Source organism: Erythrolamprus reginae, chromosome 2 (assembly GCF_031021105.1).
Source record: "Erythrolamprus reginae isolate rEryReg1 chromosome 2, rEryReg1.hap1, whole genome shotgun sequence".
Lineage (NCBI taxonomy): Eukaryota > Metazoa > Chordata > Lepidosauria > Squamata > Dipsadidae > Erythrolamprus > Erythrolamprus reginae.
Window position 1 is genome coordinate 200,453,742 of NC_091951.1, and position 18,977 is coordinate 200,472,718.

The 18,977-nt window shown below is 38.8% G+C and overlaps 1 protein-coding gene across 2 annotated transcripts; it reads left to right on the top strand.

The window, feature by feature from the left end:
- The first annotated feature begins 9,649 nt into the window (after positions 1–9,649).
- On the top strand, positions 9,650–17,501 carry LOC139161703 (cold-inducible RNA-binding protein-like). 2 transcript variants are annotated; one of them, XM_070741182.1, is made up of 7 exons: positions 9,650–9,780; positions 12,424–12,538; positions 13,248–13,354; positions 14,309–14,402; positions 14,495–14,573; positions 16,245–16,308; positions 16,822–17,501. In XM_070741182.1, the coding sequence occupies exons 2-6, from the start codon at positions 12,436–12,438 to the stop codon at positions 16,306–16,308; spliced, it is 447 nt and encodes a 148-aa protein (XP_070597283.1). In that variant the 5' UTR covers positions 9,650–9,780; positions 12,424–12,435; the 3' UTR covers positions 16,822–17,501. The 2 variants fall into 2 exon arrangements, with proteins under 2 accessions (XP_070597283.1, XP_070597284.1); XM_070741183.1 differs by lacking the exon at positions 9,650–9,780 and adding an exon at positions 9,983–10,068.
- The last annotated feature ends 1,476 nt before the right edge of the window (positions 17,502–18,977 follow it).

The window sequence follows — 18,977 nt, forward strand, 5'->3', positions numbered from 1 at the left end:
ATTTTTGGAAAGTCACAAGGATTGGGGCTAGTCTTCCCTCAGGTGTGGGTTCAAGTGTGCTTCCTGTAAAGCTGGATAGAAGTTGACCATAAATAAAAAGTACAGAAGTCTGGAAATAGTAAATTTGTATTCCAACTTTTTACAAGCAAAATAGGATTGTGTTTTTCTATCAATGCCTTATATGAGAAACTATGACAGTAAACAAATTTTGTTAGATTTTCAATATCACTTAAGCAAATTATTCATAGTATAATTTATTTATTTTTAATCTAAAACAATGTGCTGCAATATTCACAATGTTTTATACTTTCTGTGTTATTCTGGATAATGGATAGAGCCCTGTGATACTTTAAGAGCCCGTTCTGTTTGAAACATTAACATTCTGGTATTGCAATGATGTAAGCACTAACGCATAGCAGTTTCTAAAAAGTGTTGTTTTTTTTAAATAGAACTAGGAGATATTAGTTCCAGGCACATGTGACACTGTTCTACCTTGATAGTCTCACAAAATATATCATCAAAGATTTCTTTTCTCTGTTGTATAATGATTGACTAGTACACCCTTTCTTTACAGGACTTTCTGTTCTGTTTTCTGGAGGAATGTAACAGTGAGCCAGAGAAGATGAGAGCCAAGATTATCCAATCAGGTTTGTTTAACAATTTGTATATTTTCCTCAAATAAGGGAAGTGGAGATAGAAAAAGAGATTGAATCCAATTTTGGGGTTTAAACATGCCTTCTATATAATGTTTGATGGTGTAAACATAATTTTCACTAGCTTATATGTATTGGTTCAGCATGCTAATTGTCCTTATATTTTCTCAAATTGCAGGAATTCACACCTATCGGGATTTTAACTGTCATAACAGACCAAGAGGACTTATCACTAGGTTGTATTAGATTGCTGGAAATACATGCATCCACAAGGACTTTTTTCCTGACTACCCAATATAGTTTTACCTAAGTATCCATGCAAAATTGGAAAACATCTTAACCACCTTACTGAACTTTTATATTAATGAATAATTATTCTGATCCTGTAGTGGTTTTAGAAGTTGGGGAAATGGATGTACATGCCTACTTGCAATACAGTTGTGTAATTCTTGGGCTTAAAATTTAATATGAAGAATGTCAGATCAAAGTAGGAGAACCCTTAATGCTTTTGCTTATGTCGTGCATTACTGCTATACAGTGGGTTGTTGGGTTTTTTAAGTATGTTCCCTGTGCCCTTAAAACTTTCATTTCCAAAATGTCAACATGGCAAAGTTTCTAATAAAAGTATATTGACTAACAATTACTGGCTTAGTAATATATTCTAGTTGCTTGCAGTGAGGTAATTGATGGCACAATCAGAAGACTGTTAGACTGTTAAACTGGCTGTTATATCTAGAGAGAAAGATGCCAGCACCTGTGCCCATGTAGTAGGAAAACACTAGCACAGAAGAAGACTTGGTGGTCACTTACCAGAGTGTGAATGAGAGGTACCCAGCCAAATGAGACCATCTGGAGGTGTTGCAGTGGACAGAAGACTGGAGTAGGCAGGTGATTGCCTCAAGACCGACCTCCAATGCTGAGAACCATTTTGAGTCTTAGCTGAAGGACAGTAGAACAAATGTGTATGTAGTGATTATAAATTGATCAGGAAAACAAACAAACAGCAAGAAGATTGATTGGGACTGATACAAGCTGGAGGGTTTGGTGAGTTCACCTTGAGGGGAAACCATGAAGGGAGGAAGGTGTAGTTTGTGTGGTGGGATGCTCAGCAATCCAGTGAGAGAACCTTGCTGTTGAATTATAATTACCAGTAGAAGGCTGAGTAAATTGAGGTCATTGCAGAAGCACTTTGATAGGAAAGATCTTGGGAATTGTGAGGTGGGAGCCACAAGTCAGGATGTATGCTGCTGTGAAGAGGGAAGGAGGAAGGGTCTGAAGGGATGGGAGCAGGTTATAAGATTCCAGTAGTAATGGGTAGAGGAAAATGAAAGTCTGGACCCAACTCAGCAGTGGTAATATAACCCAATATGAATTTTCTGCCAGAAATTAACAATTACCGGGCAGAGTGTTCTGAATTTGGGGGAAGATTTTGATTTCTCCTCTGCCATGGATAGATTGACTACTGGTGAACCTTAAATTCTTGTGTACTACACCCCTCCACATGCAGATCAAGCCTATTTGGCCCATTCCAAGTGACTAATGGACTGATTGAATTCCAGAGGGAGCTTGGGGTTACTCACAAAACCTGCTACCTGAAGCCTTTAAACTGCATTGTACCTGAGCAACCCTTCCAATGATGCCCAGGGTTCCAAAAACTCCTTAGGCATTTGATGGGATTGAGGGAACTTAGCAGGATAAAACACCTAAAGAATTGCTGAGTCTTGAGTCAAATTGTAGGTTTCAGGGGGGAAAAGGAATGTGGAGAGCTGGACATGATGACGAGGCGGTTGAAAAATCAAGAAGAGACCGAATATTATAAAATCTAGGATGGAGTCTGTATTTGGTTGAATAGAAGAAATTCTCAATGAATCCATGACTGTAAATTATCTTGAAATGTATATAAATAGAGATATGAAGTACCGGTAGGTGTTTCCTTTGAAATGATCTAATTAACAAAAGTTTTCTTATGGAGACTACTATTTTGAGCGGAGCGATAGGAGGTCCTTTTTGTGTTTTATATTTTTACGTATGTATGTCTTGTCTTTGAAAATAATAAAAAAAATTTAAAAAGTAAAAAGCATTGCTGAGACAAGCAGACTATGGAGTTAGTCTTAGTACTATCCTTATTGCATGTACTGGTAAGTTGCCCAATGGCCCTGTTTCAGGTAATTTAGTCCCTGGGGGCAATACCAAAGTACATCTAAAAGATTGTATGAAGAACCTGCTTCATATCTGGCAGACAGTTACATCTGATCTACATTGGACTCCAAGCTTACAGCAGAGAAAATGGAAGTTATACTTCGCAAGGTGACCTGGGAAAAGTGAGCCTGCAGAACCTGATGCTAATTAGGCCTTTTGTGTGTTCAATACATGCCCCTCCTGGCTAATTAAGGTTGCATAGGAGGATGCTTGGGTGGGTCTAGACCCCAACGGTGTCACATTTGTGACCTTCAGGATGGATGGATCACATGCAAACTGCCCACCCTGGCTCTGCAAAGTCAAAAAACATTGCAATACATGTGACATCAGCGTGATGCAGTGAGTTTAACATTTGTCAAACCAATGAATTTGACAACTAGGGAATTGAAGTCCACATGTCTTTAAAATTGCCACGGTTGGAGACCCCTGGTCTAGACGCTAGTTAGACTTGTGGCTCTTGCTCAAAGATCAAGTGCCAACCATGGTTAAGGCTTTTGCACACTTGGGTGGTGTATTGGTTAAGGCCATTCTTGGACTGAAGCTCTGCTCACAGTAATTCATGCCTTTATAACCTTATTTAGACTACTGTAACACACTATATTGTACAGTTATTAGGAAAGTTTTATTTTATTTTATTGAACAACTACAGTGGTCTTGGTCAATCCAAAATGTTAATAAATCTCAAACCTGAATATTTAAGAAAGTGAGGTTTTGGCTTTCTTAAGAGAATATCTGTGCACAATTATCGGGCAACTATTAAAAGTGCAAAATGATTATGCAACTACATGTAAATTAAAGTTTGCCCATGTCACTTGTTTATTTGCATCTATTAAAATGAGAATAATAACTCAAAATGTATAAACGTTTCTGACATTAAAAAAAAAAATCAGTGACCAATATTGCCGCCCTTCTTTTTCAGTAAGTCATAAGCCTTTCATTCATGGAGCCTGCCAGTTTCTTGATCTGTTGACGGTCAACTTTGTGGGCAGCATCAATCAGTCTCCCAGACACTGTTCAGAGTGATGTACTGTTTTCCTTCATCGTCAACGAAGTCAACGAAGCGGCGGAAGTGATGTGCCGGTGCCTGGAGGCTGTTGGGGCCTGGATGGGTGTCAACAGACTCAAGCTCAACCCGGATAAGACAGAGTGGCTGTGGGTTTTGCCTCCCAAGGACAATTCCATCTGTCCGTCCATTACCCTGGGGGGGAAATTATTGACCCCCTCAGAGAGGGTCCGCAACTTGGGCGTCCTCGATCCACAGCTCACATTAGAAAAACATCTCTCAGCTGTGGCGAGGGGGGCGTTTGCCCAGGTTCGCCTGGTGCACCAGTTGCGGCCCTATCTGGACCGGGACTCACTGCTCACAGTCACTCATGCCCTCATCACCTCGAGGTTCGACTACTATAATGCTCTCTACATGGGGCTACCCTTGAAAAGTGTTCGGAAACTTCAGATCGTGCAGAATGCAGCTGCGAGAGCAGTCATGGGCTTACCTAGGTATGCCCATGTTTCTCCATCACTCCGCAGTCTGCATTGGCTGCCGATCAATTTCCGGTCACAATTCAAAGTGTTGATTATGACCTTTAAAGCCCTTCATGGCACTGGACCAGAATATCTCCGAGACCGCCTACTGCCGCACGAATCCCAGCGACCGATTAGGTCCCACAGAGTGGGCCTTCTCCGGGTCCCGTCAACTAAACAATGTCGGTTGGCGGGCCCCAGGGGAAGAGCCTTCTCTGTGGCGGCACCGGCCCTCTGGAACCAACTCCCCCCGGAGATTAGGATTGCCCCTACTCTTCCTGCCTTCCGTAAACTCCTTAAAACCCACCTTTGTCGTCAGGCATGGGGGAATTGAAACATCTCCCCCTGGGCATGTTTAATTTATATATGGTATGCGTGTGTGTATGTCTGTTAGTATATGGGGTCTTTTAAATCTTTAAACATTTTAAAAATTGTTGGATTATTTATGATTTGTTGTTACATGTTGTGAGCCGCCCCGAGTCTTCGGAGAGGGGCGGCATACAAATCGAATAAATAATAATAATAATAATAAAGTAAACCTCCCATTTAAGAAGGTCCCACAAGTTCTCAATAAGATTTAGGTCAGGTGAGCAATGGGTCCATATCATTCATCTTTAAGACTTACTGGCTAGCCATGCAATGTCAATGTGCGATGGAGCATTGTCTTGCATAAAAATCACGGTTGTCTTGAAAGATGCATACTTTTTCCTGTACCACTGTTTGAAGAAAGTGTCTTGTAAAAACTGGCAGTAAGTTGGGAGTTGATTTTAAGTCCATCTCAACCCAAAAAGGTCAAATCAGCTCATCTTTAATAATACCGTCCGATACCAATACCCTACTTCCACCTTGTTGGCCTCAGTCAAACTAGAGCTCTGCCCATTACTGATCCAGCCAGGGGCCCATCCATCTGGTCCATCAAGAGTCACTCATCAGTCCATAAAATCTTTGCAAAGTCTGTTTTCAGATACTTATTGACTAGTCTTACTATTTCAACTTACGTGTCTTGTTCAGTGGTGGTTGGGTTTCAGCCTTCCTTACCTTGGTCATGTCTCAGCACTGAACAACTTGTATTTCTGGGGACTCCGGATAGGTTGCAGTTCTAGAATATGACAGCACTGGAGGATAACGGGTTCCTAGTAGCTTCACCTTTGATTCTTCTTAAATCTTTGGCAGTTAATGTGTATGTTTGTTTTTCTCTCAACACATTTCTTGCAATCCTATTGACTATTTGCAACAAAATATTTCATGGTTCTGTAATCATACCCCAATATTTTAGCAACTTCAAGCATGCTGCATCCCTCTGACTTACAGTTTTTAACGTTCCAGTTCAATCTCTCTTTTTCTTTGGCCCATTTTGCCCGAGGAAAAGCTGCCTAATAATTCTGCACACCTTGATATAAGGCAAGGGTGTCAAACTGGCGGCCCTAGGGTCAAATGCATCATGCACAGACTATGCCCACTTTGGTTCTGCAAAGGGAAAAAATATCATGATACATCATGTGACACAATTGAGTTTGACACCTGTGGTATAGGGCGTTGCTCTCCTTTGGCCATACCAATGAAGGGCCACCAAAAATTTTACTACCACACTATGGGCGCAGGACACCCTGCATTTTCTTTCAACATCTTTCAGTGCAAATTGGCTGCTCTGGGGTGGAGCTCCATTTTTGCTACCCCACTGCGTCCCCCCGCCCATCCGAGCACTAACCCACCCCTGGGCCATGCCCTACTTCATTACACATACACATCACCTGATATGCTTATATCTACTAAGCCAATAGTAGGCAAAGTTGGTTCTTTTATGACTTGTGGATTTCAATTCCCAGAATTTTTAAGCCAATCGTAATAAGCATTCAAGTTTATACAGCTTGAAAGGGAAAAACATGCATAAAAAAGATGGTCAAAATACCCACTAGCCTAATAATTATGCAGTGTATAGGGAGCTGCCCGTGAAGAGCATTTGGAAACTTCATCTGGTGGAGTATATAAATGGTGCCAATACCACTTCTATGTGAGCTGCATTAACTTCAGGGTGCAATTCAAGGGGCTGGTTGTCACCTTTAAAGCCCTACATGGCTTGGAACTGGGTTACCTATGGGAATTTTTCCAAGGGTATTTAACTGTCCAACCTAATACAGGTCCAAAACGGGCGTGCTGCAGATCCTATGAGCAAAAGTGTGTCAAACTAGCAGGGAGCAGAAGACAAGCTTTTTCCACAATGGCCTCTACTCTATGGAATATCCTCACTTTAGAAGGCAGAAAGGCTTTCTTTTATATTATTTTATTGTATGTGGTGTCTGTCTTGAATATGTTTTGTAAATATTTATAAAATGATGTTTAACTTGATGATTTGTTTAAACATCAAATCAAATTCATCTTATGGATAATTATTATATTTTATCCTGCCTTCTGTTATGTATCTCAAGATGGCAAACATATCTAATACAGATAGTCTTTGACTTGCAACCACAGTGGAGGCCAACATTTGTATTGCTAAGACAATTGTTAAGTGAGTTGTGCCCCATTTTACAACATTTTTGCCTGTTGCTAAATGAATCACTGCAATTGTTAAGTGAATTATATGGTTAAGTAAGGTGAAGTAAATCTGGTTCTTCTCCCTCCCCACATTGACATTGTTAATGGAAGCCAGCTGGGAAGGCTACAAATGATAATCACCTGACTCTCATGTTAGTTGTCAAGTGCCCAAGTTTTGATCACTGTGACTATGGGGCAGTGATGGGCTACCAAATTTTGATGGGCTTATGCATTTTGTTTCAACATCTTTCAGTGCAAATTGGGCACTCTGGGGGGAAGCTCCATTTTTGCTATCCCACTGCGTTTCTCCCCATCCTGGCCATAGCCCACCCTTGATTATCTACTATATAAAGTGTATGTACACACGCACATTATACTCTATTTGGACCGGGAGTCACTGCTCACAGTCACTCATGCCCTCATCACCTCGACTACTGTAACGCTCTCTACATGGGGCTACCTTTAAAAAGTGTTCGGAAACTTCAGATTGTGCAGAATGCAGCTGTGACCTGTGAGAGCAATCATGGGCTTCCCTAAATATGCCCATGTCACACCAACACTCCGCAGTCTGCATTGGTTGCCAATCAGTTTCCGGTCACAATTCAAAATGTTGGTCATCACCTATAAAGCCCTTCATGGCACCGGGCCAGATTATCTCAGGGACCGCCTTCTTCCGCACAAATCCCAGCGACCAGTTAGGTCCCACAGAGTGGGCCTTCTCCGGGTCCCGTCAACTAAACAATGTGGGTTGGCAAAGCCCAAGGGAAGAGCCTTCTCTGTGGCGGCCCCAGCCCTCTGGAACCAAGTCCCCCCCAGAGATTAGAATAGCCCCCACCCTCCTTGCCTTTCGTAAGCTCCTCAAAACCCACCTCTGTCGTCAGGCATGGGGGAACTAAGGCAATCTTTCCCCCTAGGCGTCTACAATTTATGCATGGTATGTTTGTATGTATGATTGGTTTTATAACAAGGGTTTTTAGCTATTTTAGTATTGGATTCTTTACATTCTGTTTTGTCACTGTTGTTAGCCGCCCCGAGTCCACGGAGAGGGGCGGCATACAAATCAAATCAAATCAATCAATCAATCAATAAATACTCATTCAACCTCATTTACTGCGTCCAGAGGGGGGGGAATCAAAATTTTGCTACCGATACTGTGTACCTGACCGTACCCGTAGGAACCCATCACTGCTATGGGGGTGCTTCAAGAACCTGAAGTGTGAAAAACATTCCTGAGTTACTTTTTTCACTTCCATTGTAACTTCGAACAGCACTAAACAAATTGTAGTTGGAGGACTACCTGTACTGTACTGTTGTCTCCTATTTTCTCTGCAACAACCTTGTAAAGTGAGCGGAGTGTGACTCACCCAAACTCTTTTCATATTTAAGGGAGGCCTAGAACTTGTTCTCTACTCGTCTCCTTGGTTTCTAGGCCAGTACCATAACCACTACACCAAATTGGCTCTGGAATTGGTCTAGATTGAACATTAAACCAGAAATCTTTGAAGTTATTTCACTGATTTTTAAAAAATATAGTACTGTACTTACATTCTTCTGCCAAAACAGATGTTTAAAATTAAATACTTTAAATATGTGGCAACTAGTTAGCTCTTGATTTTAGAGAATTTTTTTGTCTCATCCTTTTGTTCCACCTCAGTGTAGTCGTGAAATGTAAGCATACCAGCATTCTTATTTTACTAGCATTCCTTTAATTGCTCAAGAATGCTTTCTATTTATGTGAGCCAACTTCAGTTTATAATACTTCCAATATGCAATCTCCAGTGAAGGAATACCATATTCTCCTGATCTGATGGAAAGGGTGGGGGAGGGGGGGGAATAAAATTTCCAAATTCTGCAAATGAAGTTATTTAATTGTGAAAGCATAGAAAAAGATGCTGACTTGATGCCACACAATCAACACTGTATACTAGTTCTACTATTCTGGAATCAGGCATGATACATTGCAAGATGACAGAACTTAATATGCAATTGCACAAACATTTGAAATTTTTGGATGCTTCAAATATGACTGACAAACAGAACAACCACTTGCTTCCATTTTGTTGGTGTAACATGACTCCTGATTGTGGACCCTGATCAATTTCAGAGCATAGCAGCAGTCTGGCATAAACTGCAATGATAAAAAATGTGCAATTGTCATCCAATCCAGGATGCAAAGTGTGCGGTGACATTTTCTTTGTGGTGTAAGTTCCTCCCCCTCCAATCATCTTTTAATTTCCATGCAGCGTTTTTGTCCCTTCTTTGATTTTTAAGGTTTTTTTTTTCAGTCGATCACCTATTATTCTCTGCTTTTTGACGAAAATTATGCAGTATCTGTAATCAGGACATCCATCAACATTTGATGAGCGGTTTACTTTGTCCATTAAAGGTTTACTGATTTCCCTCCAAAGGAACATTCCTTTTATTGTTCCCCACCCCGCCCAAATTGGAGACGTTAAAACAAATTTGGGCCCCCTCTCCGTTTTATTAGTCTCTCGCAAAATGGAAAGGCGGCAAAATCGGAGGCCTGCTATGGCAGTTGCGACACGTACGCGGTCATGCTCCCTTCACGTTCGCGTTACGCCTTACACAAATGCAATTCCTCGCAAGGAAACGCTGATAGGGCTGCAGTGAGAGACGCCGCAGGAAAGGAGGTTTTTTTCCCCCTGGAGCGGATGGGCGTCTCCGCTATTTTGGCTAAGCCTCGCCCACTGCCCACTCCAACCAATGGCCGCTCGCGAGCCGCGCAGAAGCGTGTGTAACCAGCCTCGCTTTAACACTCGTGTTCCCCTCGCCGCCATCGCGATACCTCTTGCTTCGGTAGCTGACGGAGTCCCCTTTTTTGCGCGGCTCTTTCCTTTCGAGGCCTATTTGGGTGAGTGCTTTTGATCGGAGCGCGCGGCTCGGGCTTTAGCGGGACGAGAGGGCGAGGGGGTGAGGCTCTAGCGAAGACCCTGGAGACAAAAGGCGCTCTCGAAGGGAGAGTAGGAAAAGGCGCGGGAGGGGGGGGGAGGAAAGAAAGGGAGAGACGCTTCACAAAATGGCGGTTGCCCAGAAAGAGCTACTGGGCCCTCGCGCGCATGCGCTAGTTTTGAAACTCGTTTTTTCACTGCCTTGCGCCTAACGGACGGTGAGGAAGGGACGCGCCGCTGGGAGCAACGGGGTAAGTTTCGGGAGCCTGGTAACCTTTCGGAGAAAGCGGTGTGAGGAGGAAGAACCCCGTTCAACCCAGAGCAGGGTGGCGAGGGAGCGGGCTTAGCGCATGCTTAGTTGGGGTTTTTCTCTGGAACGTGAGCCGCGCGCCACTCGCCTTCCCGCATTCTGTTCAGACCACGTGCTCGTGGCCATTTTACCGGGAAGGGGGGGATTCGTTAGGAGGGAAAATGCCGCTCTAAGGCAGCCCCTTAACCATAGCGATACTTTATTCCCATACCTCGTTATGCGAGATGATTAAATACATTTTTCATTTTTGATTGGACACCATGCAGTGGGAGGCAGGCTGGTTTACAGTCACTTTTGTCATCCTTGCCTGACAAAAGCAGCATCCGATTCTCACTTTTTTTTTAACAATCGTAAAAAGATTTTTATTACATTAATTTATTTTGCGCTTCCTGTTAGTTTTATTGTTTATAGGCTAGGTTTTATATTCTGTAATTGAGTCGCCACGTGCGGCTAGGCGGCAATATAAATTCTATAAATAAACTGCCTATTGGAGTTCATTCAGGTTTTAACCAAATCCTGATTATATTGTATTTAGATGGGAACCTCCAAGATACGAACGTTGATATAAATATTTTAAGTTCTTTTTCAACAGGAAATATAATATGGTTCAAAACTGTATGAATGTTAACAATACCATGGGAGGCTGTAAATAAGCACGTGGTGCGTATAAAGGTTTGATAATGGTACCTTAAATCTCAGTTTGCAGGATGAAATATTAATAGTTGGCCTGAAAGACCACTTCCTCACGAAGAAAATAGCACAGACTCAGTTTTTCAGGGGTGAAAAACATGATATACATTAGCAAACGTGTACACATTTTATAAATGAAAAATATAATAATGCAATTGGGCAACAAATTATCCCTCTTCAAAAACTGGCATTTTGGAAAAGACAAAGATTTTGAAGACTTTTTCTGAAACTTTTATAGTCTACATGGTTTATCAAATAGTGCTATTAATATGGAGAAACAGGAATCTTTCAGCTTTTGTGATGAAATCAAAGAAGAATTATTGAGTAGTGCCCAGTAGCTAACTGCCCTTTGGTGATCTCTTCATTACCATTTGATTAGTTTTGCTTCATTTGGACACGTGTTAACTCTTTCAGCCTCCTGTATCCATTTGTTCCTAAAATGATAAAAGGAATGTAACATAAAAATACACTGTCTAGAGTAAATATCAATATTGCCTTTCCCACAATAAGGGAGCTCTATATTTAATTCTTGCCCTGAAAGACTAATAGATGCTCCTTGCCTTGAAATCCACAAAATATGTGATTAAAAAAAAACCATTTTGCATATTATTTAGATTTTTAAAGTACCAAGTATTTCTTATCCAAAAAGAACCCCTATATATTTCTGGTAGCGAAAAAGGCTTTTAAATGCATATAATTAAGCTGTACAGTATTCAGTCCTTTCCTCAAAGCAAACATTGAGAGGTATTGAATAGGAAACAGGAATTATGGCTACAAGTATTCACCATCCTTTGCAAGTATATACCTTAGGAAAGACAAACACATCCTAGCTTATAGCACTAAAATACAAAGATTTTTAGGGTTAGGGTTAAACTGATAATAAGTCGGTTGCAGGGATAAAGTTGAAGCTATATGTGAATAATGGAAGACATCCACATAAAAAGGCAATGACAATTGCCTTTTTAAAAAGAAGCAATACATCTTGCTGGAGTTGAAATTCAAATGTGAATTTGGCATCTAGTTGTCTAGGACATTGTTTCTCAACTTCATCAATATTAAGCTATGGATTTCAACTTAATTTCCTCATGAAATTGATACGCATATATACTATGTATCTTGGAATATATCTATATCTTGGAGTTGCTGAAATTGACAAATTATTACACAATCATTTTATAGTATTTAACTTAGAAATATAAACTCTTGGGGTAAGAAAAAGTACACAAAACAGTTCAAATTAGAAAAATTACCATCCTCATTAGAAATTTTTGAGTTGGAAATTACCCCAATTAAAAATTAGAAATAATACTGTATAGTTTCAGATTACAAATAGTCAGATGTTTGGAAAATAGATTTTTACAATTTTTTCTCTTTAAATATGAATTTTTAATTCATTCTAAACATAATAATTCAATAATAATTTGATAATTGTCTGTTAAAGCTTGTATCTATTAATATATGCATGTTTACTTAATTTGTTATTGCTATGAGCTATTTCAAGGTTATAGTAATTGAAACAGCATAGAACTGTTTTTACCAGTTTGGATTTTGCCTTTATGTTTGTATCCTTGAATTTTCTCAGAATTAAATAGTCTTTTGCTTACAGATCACTTAGAAAATGGCGTCAGATGAAGGAAAGCTCTTCATTGGAGGACTCAGTTTTGACACAAATGAACAAAATTTGGAGCAATTGTTCTCGCCCTATGGTGACATTGCAGAAGGTGAGAAAATGTTTCAGACAGATTGCACAAAATCACATTTCATTCATTCATTACTGGCATTAGATTTAATATGTGATGCAATGCATAAAATAGCTGGTCAGTAGAGATGTGAACAAAACTTTCGTTATGAATGACAGACATCTTGGTTTGTTTTAACATTAGACTGCAATTAGAAAAAAATGTAGCATGCCATTCAATAGTTAATTCTAAAATAAAAAACCATCAGTATTCATACCTACTGATATTTTTTAAAAAATTCAATTATTTAATCCTTAATGTAAATTTTGAAATAGTATTGTTTTACTTTTGAGGTAATTTTGTCTCAATCCAAAACAATTTGCTTTTTTATTACTTTCATTTGAATTGTCTTAATTTAAAAATCATAAAAAGCATACATGGATGCTTATTATGGAAGACTTCCTCTGATTGGTGTTTGGTAAACTGGTTACTTTAATGTGTAAGGGCTTAAGGTACTGTTAATAAATTTTACTTTTATGGTAATCAACTGAACATAATGAGGCAGAGCCTGAGAGCAGAGTCATCTGTTTGGAGTTGTTGCATTACCACAAAAGATCTAAGTCCAACCCTCTTAACACCAGTTTGTTTTGACTTGTAGATCAGATTCTTTTGTATAAATTGCATGAAATAAACTTCTAGCACATAGAACATCTGTGATCTAAGTTAGCATGCTTCTTTTTATAATCTCAAGTGGTTGTGGTGAAAGACAGAGAGACCCAGCGATCCAGGGGATTTGGCTTTATTACCTATTGCCGTCCTGAAGATGCCAAGGATGCCATGCGAGCCATGAATGGAGAGGTGAGAACTTTAGTTGATGACTGTGCTTGAACTGAAGTTTCATGTTTTGCTTTCCCCAGCATACTTGTCCTATAATAACACTAATTAATATTACATTAAGTTCTCTCCAATCCTGTATCTTGTGTCTGCTTACACAACTATCCCTACTCCTAGTAGATACCACTATCAAACCTGGAATCCTGGTACTTCAGAAGTCATCTAATCCAACAATTTTAATATCTTGTTAAAGCAGTGCCTCATAGAAAAACAGTGTCTTCTAAACTCTAAATATTAGTAAAACAGAAATAAAGTGATTTAACTTTTGTAATGATTGCATACAATTTAGGTTTTTTCCACAAGATCTTTTTAACTTAAGGTTGAAAATAGACTAAGTTTTAATTTGCACAATGTTGTTATAAGGCCTTCAAAAATTCAAACAACTCAAAATTAATGTCAGGTAATGGGTGACTAACATAATACTAGCTCCATAAAACAGCTCATCAGAATGATTGTAATTCCCCTTAACCTAATGTGCACCATTATCTGAAAGTTACCGTATTTTAGATACTTTTTTTCACAGATAATTGTTATTGATATTTAAATATTTTTGAGGTGTAGCCTGAATCTGGATACTTATCTGCTTAGCTTAGAAAAGGCAATTTTTTTCTGGAAACAAGTGTGGATAGGCTCCAGAAAATTAGAATGTAATTTATTGATTGTTGTAGTTCTGGTCATTATGTATTATACATTAGAGAATTTGTTCTTCTCAAGGTGTAAAATGGAGAAATGTAGTCTGCAATTGAAAAAACCTTGGAGCCCCTCCAAAAATTGCTATCAAAAAAAGGAATGGGCATGCTATAATCAAATGTATTTATTTGACTTAACTGTCCCCATATTGTCATATCAGGCAGATTCCTTTTGGCAGTAGATACAATTTGTATCCAATAAAAATCTTATTTGATTCTTTTTTATAAGTCTGTGGATGGACGTCAGATCAGAGTTGACCAGGCTGGAAAATCCTCCCGTGGCTCTTCTGGAGGCAGAGGGCGTGGACGTGGATTTTCTAGAGGTGAAGCTTTCCTACAATATCATACTTGCCTTTTATCATAAACTTCCACTTCATTGACATAAGATTTAACGTACTTCTATCTTCTGCAATAGGCGGTGGTGGATATGGAGGTGGCCGTTATGACAACAGAAGTGGTGGATATGGTGGATCCAGAGACTATTATGGCAGCAGGTAAGGTTTTTTAGAGGTAAATTGTGATCCTTATATATTGGATATGGAAAACATAGATCTTCAAAATATTCCATGCCTCAACTGGACATACATACGTATTGGTTCAATAAACAGAATAAAGTAGGAATGTTCTGGGATGCAGGTTCAGAGATGATTATTCCAGGCAGAATTTGGAGGACAATGAAAAAAATTGGAAAAAAACAAGGATATCCATAGTTGATAAGGAGGGGGAGAACATTGGGATTGAGTGTGAGCAGGGTATTGCTGGTAACCTGTTTCATCTGAGAGAGTGTTCCTGTACATTAAAGAATGGGCACACGGGCCAATCCTTTGACAATGGGGGGAGGGGAGTCTTTCAGTAGAGAAATGCCATTCTGGGAGCTGCTCAGGGAAGAGAGGGAGCATTTAATACCAGTCCCCCTACTTGCCCTGTAAAATGTTTCAAGATCCCACTAGACATTTTCTATTTCATTCCTAGCAGTGACAATTTTTAAAAATGAGCTGTGATTTTAGAAATTATACAGCAACGCACTTGTTAGCAGAGCTGCTTGCTATGTCCAGCAAATCGACTCTATCTTATTGTCACTCATGATACTTAGCTTTGCTTCAGATTAATTTTGACTCAAAGCATTCTCAGATGGATTACTGTTCTTTTTCCATGGTAAGGATTTTGGGATTAATTTTACTATAAATTTAACGTGAGAACTGTTGGTGTTGTGTGTACTCCTGCTGTTAATAACATACTGTGTCTTATAGAAATGAAAAATGTAGTACGCCATTTTAAATCACTTGGAATAAATAGGTACAAAATTATAATTGAATGAAATTTGTCCTGTACTGTAGCTGGGTTGAATAGAATAGGATATTCAAATTATTTTTTTGCCATAAATGGATGTAAACATTTAGTAGGTGTTGGCAAGATTATATTAATATATTAAATAAACAATCCTAGCAAAACTAAGTCGCTGCAAAAACTTGGTCCTAGCAAAACCAAGTTGGATTGCTGGATCTGAAAATACCACATCTTTTACCTTGGATGGGATAGCACTTCTGCATAGTACATAGTACACAAGTTGTCTTGGACATAACTCCTTCATCGGCAGGTTGCAGCTTTGGCCAGGAAGTCAATCACTTTTGGTCTGGTTGCTTCATGGCTTTTTTTACTGCAATGTGCTTATTTGTATGTTTGGCCTTGAAGACCACACAGAAGTTATAACTGATCCTGAATGCAATCGGGTGAACAATAGTAGGCATGCCTTGGGTATGGCCTTGTAACATCTCTGCGTCAATCAAGCATATCATAGTGGGATGGCATGGTAGTACAGCTGTGATTCTGGACAGATATTAATTGTCTGTCTGTCTGTCTGTATTCCAGATCATATTCACTCTTTACATCAGCTCCTCCATTTAGTATTGCAACAAATTGAAAAAAAAAATTGGAGGAACAACATAATTAATAGGTGCATCAAAGTAGCTGGCCTCATCCCATAATAACTGATATTGTGGATGATAATGATAAAATATATCCAAAATCACACAACTATCACTTGCGCATAGAGGATAGAGCAATTTTTTACATGTGCGTAATGAGTTTTCCTCTTGATGTTAGTATTTGTACAATTTAACTGTAATCCAGCACTGGACTAAATCAATCTTGTGATTTTCTTCCAGAAATCAGGGAGGCTATGGGGATCGTTACTCTGGAAGCTCTTACAGAGACAATTATGATAATTAGGTAAGTATGTTTCTTTAGTATGTTCAAGTGGGCTTAAGTCTGTTCCTGTTATGTAGTAGGTAGTAAAACATAGCCTTCTAACTGCCTATAACTTTGCCATCAGAATACAACCTAAATTAGCTGTCTTGCTGAAGGAAAACAGTGGGTCAGTTCGACATCTTAACAAATTGATTCTTAAAGGAACTATTGAGCAAGTCTATAAAAATTCTGACTGCATTCTTTGCGCACAGAAACATCATCTGGACTATTCTGATAAATAAACCACTATATACCTCTTAGTCCCATGCATTTTTGAAAGGGAAAAAAAGTTTGCAAACATGGCCCTTAACAAAGGAAACCTAGTATTACTCCCCCACCCCCCAACCCTTCCTCATGCTCCTCAGGTTAGTTGACAGCACTATTACCCAAGGCTGTAAACCATTTGGCCTGGGTTGGGAGGAGGGAGACTAGTTTAGTGAAATGTACCAGTTTCTTCAGTGTGCTTTACAATTTGTACCTGCTTCTCGTTCTCAGCTTGCACCGAGCATAAATCCTTCCTGACTCAAGATCGTCCTTCCAATGGCTGTATTTATAAAGATTTTTGGAGCTTCGCTGAATCTTGTTTAGTTCTCTACCTGTATCTTCCCTTTTTTGTAGTCTTATCACAAGCAGCCCAACAGCTTCTACAGGATGGCCTATTAGATCTTTTTGGAGGAATTTTTTTTAATTTGCTTTTTCCCCCTTTTTTATTTTTTACAGGTGTGTTTAAGCATTTTGAATAATACATTTATTGTTTTCCCCCCTGATTTCTTTCAACAAACCGAGGTGGGGGGTCTGACCTATATATCATCTATAACTCCCCAGAGCCTGAGCAAGGTGTGAAGATCCTCCTTGTTTTTATAAATGCATTAATACCTTGTAGTTTTGTAAAAGTACTATGATGTAGTGAGGAAGGGGCATGGTGGAAGGCAGCCCCCCCCTTGATTATTAAGGGAGACTCGTGTTGATCTTCAGAAACAAATTTATACTGTATGATGTACCTAGAACCTGAAGCTTGCAGAACCTGCAAGTTCTTGAAAAACTGTTTGTTTATATTTTTCTTTTAAACTGGAAGACTCACATGTAATTCAATATTGTACTAAAAGTGGTTAAGGTATTCCTGTATTCAGTTCTTTGGCTTCACGAAGCCTATTAAATGCCCTTCTGAAAATGAATTCTGTTCTTGACATTGTAACACTTCAACTGGTTGCAGTCAAGTTAAGGCTGCAGTAACTACATGGATACTTGGATAAACAAATCTTGAGAGAGAACTTCATCACATAAGTGGGCAAGTTACAAGCATAAAGTTTTATAAAATAATTTCATATCAATGTTGCAGTAAAAGCTTCAAAATCAAGCTTTTAGAATTAGGTTGTTTCTGTGTTACCTTATAGAAGTGTGCAAAATACTTGGTTTGAAACATTTCAGGTGTACAAACGTATGTAAGCCTTAGCAGATATTTTGAATTTGAAATTTGGAGCATCTGAGATGCTTGAAATGGCTCATTTTTCACATAGATGTTTAACCATTATTATTTTGCATTGAACCATTTGAACGCTTTATGGTAAAGTGCTATTAAAATTTGCATAGAAGACACCATTGTAACCTTTTTTTAGGATTCTTGGCCAAGTTACGTATTAGATATAGCAAATAAATACATTGTAAAGGTTATCAGAAATGTGAGGTTCAATTTAAATATGATGAAATAATTGCATTCTGGTTCCACGTTCCCAGGCACTATCATTTGTTGCTCAGTTTTTTATGCATTAGTAAAAAGTATGAAAGTTGTCATAAAGGATTATTGTCAGTCACTGTTCTTGCCCATTGAGGGTCTCGGAAGTGTTAGTTCCTAAAGTATTTTGTGACAATCACAATGCATACAATAGTGGGGCTGTTTTTAAAAAATCACCAATATTTCTAAAATGAGGTTTCAGAAGCACTATAATTTTTCTTAATGTATCCCTTTATAAATACCCCTGAATGTGCACTGCTCAAAAAAAATAAAGGGAACACTCAAATAACATATCCTAGATCTGAATGAATGAAATATTCTCATTGAATATTTTGTTCTGTACAAAGTTGAATGCACAACATCATGTGAAATTGATTATCAATCAGTGTTGCTTCCTAACTGGACAGTTTGATTTCACAGAAATTTGATTTACTTTGAGTTATATTCTGTTATTTAAGTGTTCCCTTTATTTTTTTGAGCACTATATATTTGTCTTGGTAAAATATTAAAGAAAGGACTTAAAGCAGGATTATAGTCCCTTGCAGAAATTTTTCATTGCCCTTCAAGTCAGCAATGTAATACAATATTAGAAGGAAAAATAATGCAAATTTCCACAGTATAGTTCATAGCACTTATAAGCTGTTCCTGCAGATTCTTAGTATTTAATGTAAACTATACATTGATCTATATGGACTTGGGAAAGAGCTAGGTTAGTCTACTTTTGTTGTATTTATAATATTTTGTGACAAAAGTGGGCTTCTGAACAGATCTGTTGCTTTTTGAGTCCCAAATCAAAAAAACTTGTTGATCCATTACTGATTTTGTGGTATCAATTTATGCCACAAAATGTGGCACAGGTATATTATAGAAAAAGTTAAAATCATGCAAATACTGAAACTGGAAGAAGCAAGTAATGAAA

Excerpts from the sequence above, each read along its gene's own strand:
- LOC139161703 (XM_070741182.1), top strand. The coding sequence starts at position 12,436 with ATGGCGTCAGATGAAGGAAAGCTCTTCATTGGAGGACTCAGTTTTGAC. Across the intron at positions 12,539-13,247 it reads CTATGGTGACATTGCAGAAG|TGGTTGTGGTGAAAGACAGA; the intron begins GTGAGAAAATGT and ends TATAATCTCAAG. Across the intron at positions 14,403-14,494 it reads TGGACGTGGATTTTCTAGAG|GCGGTGGTGGATATGGAGGT; the intron begins GTGAAGCTTTCC and ends CTTCTGCAATAG.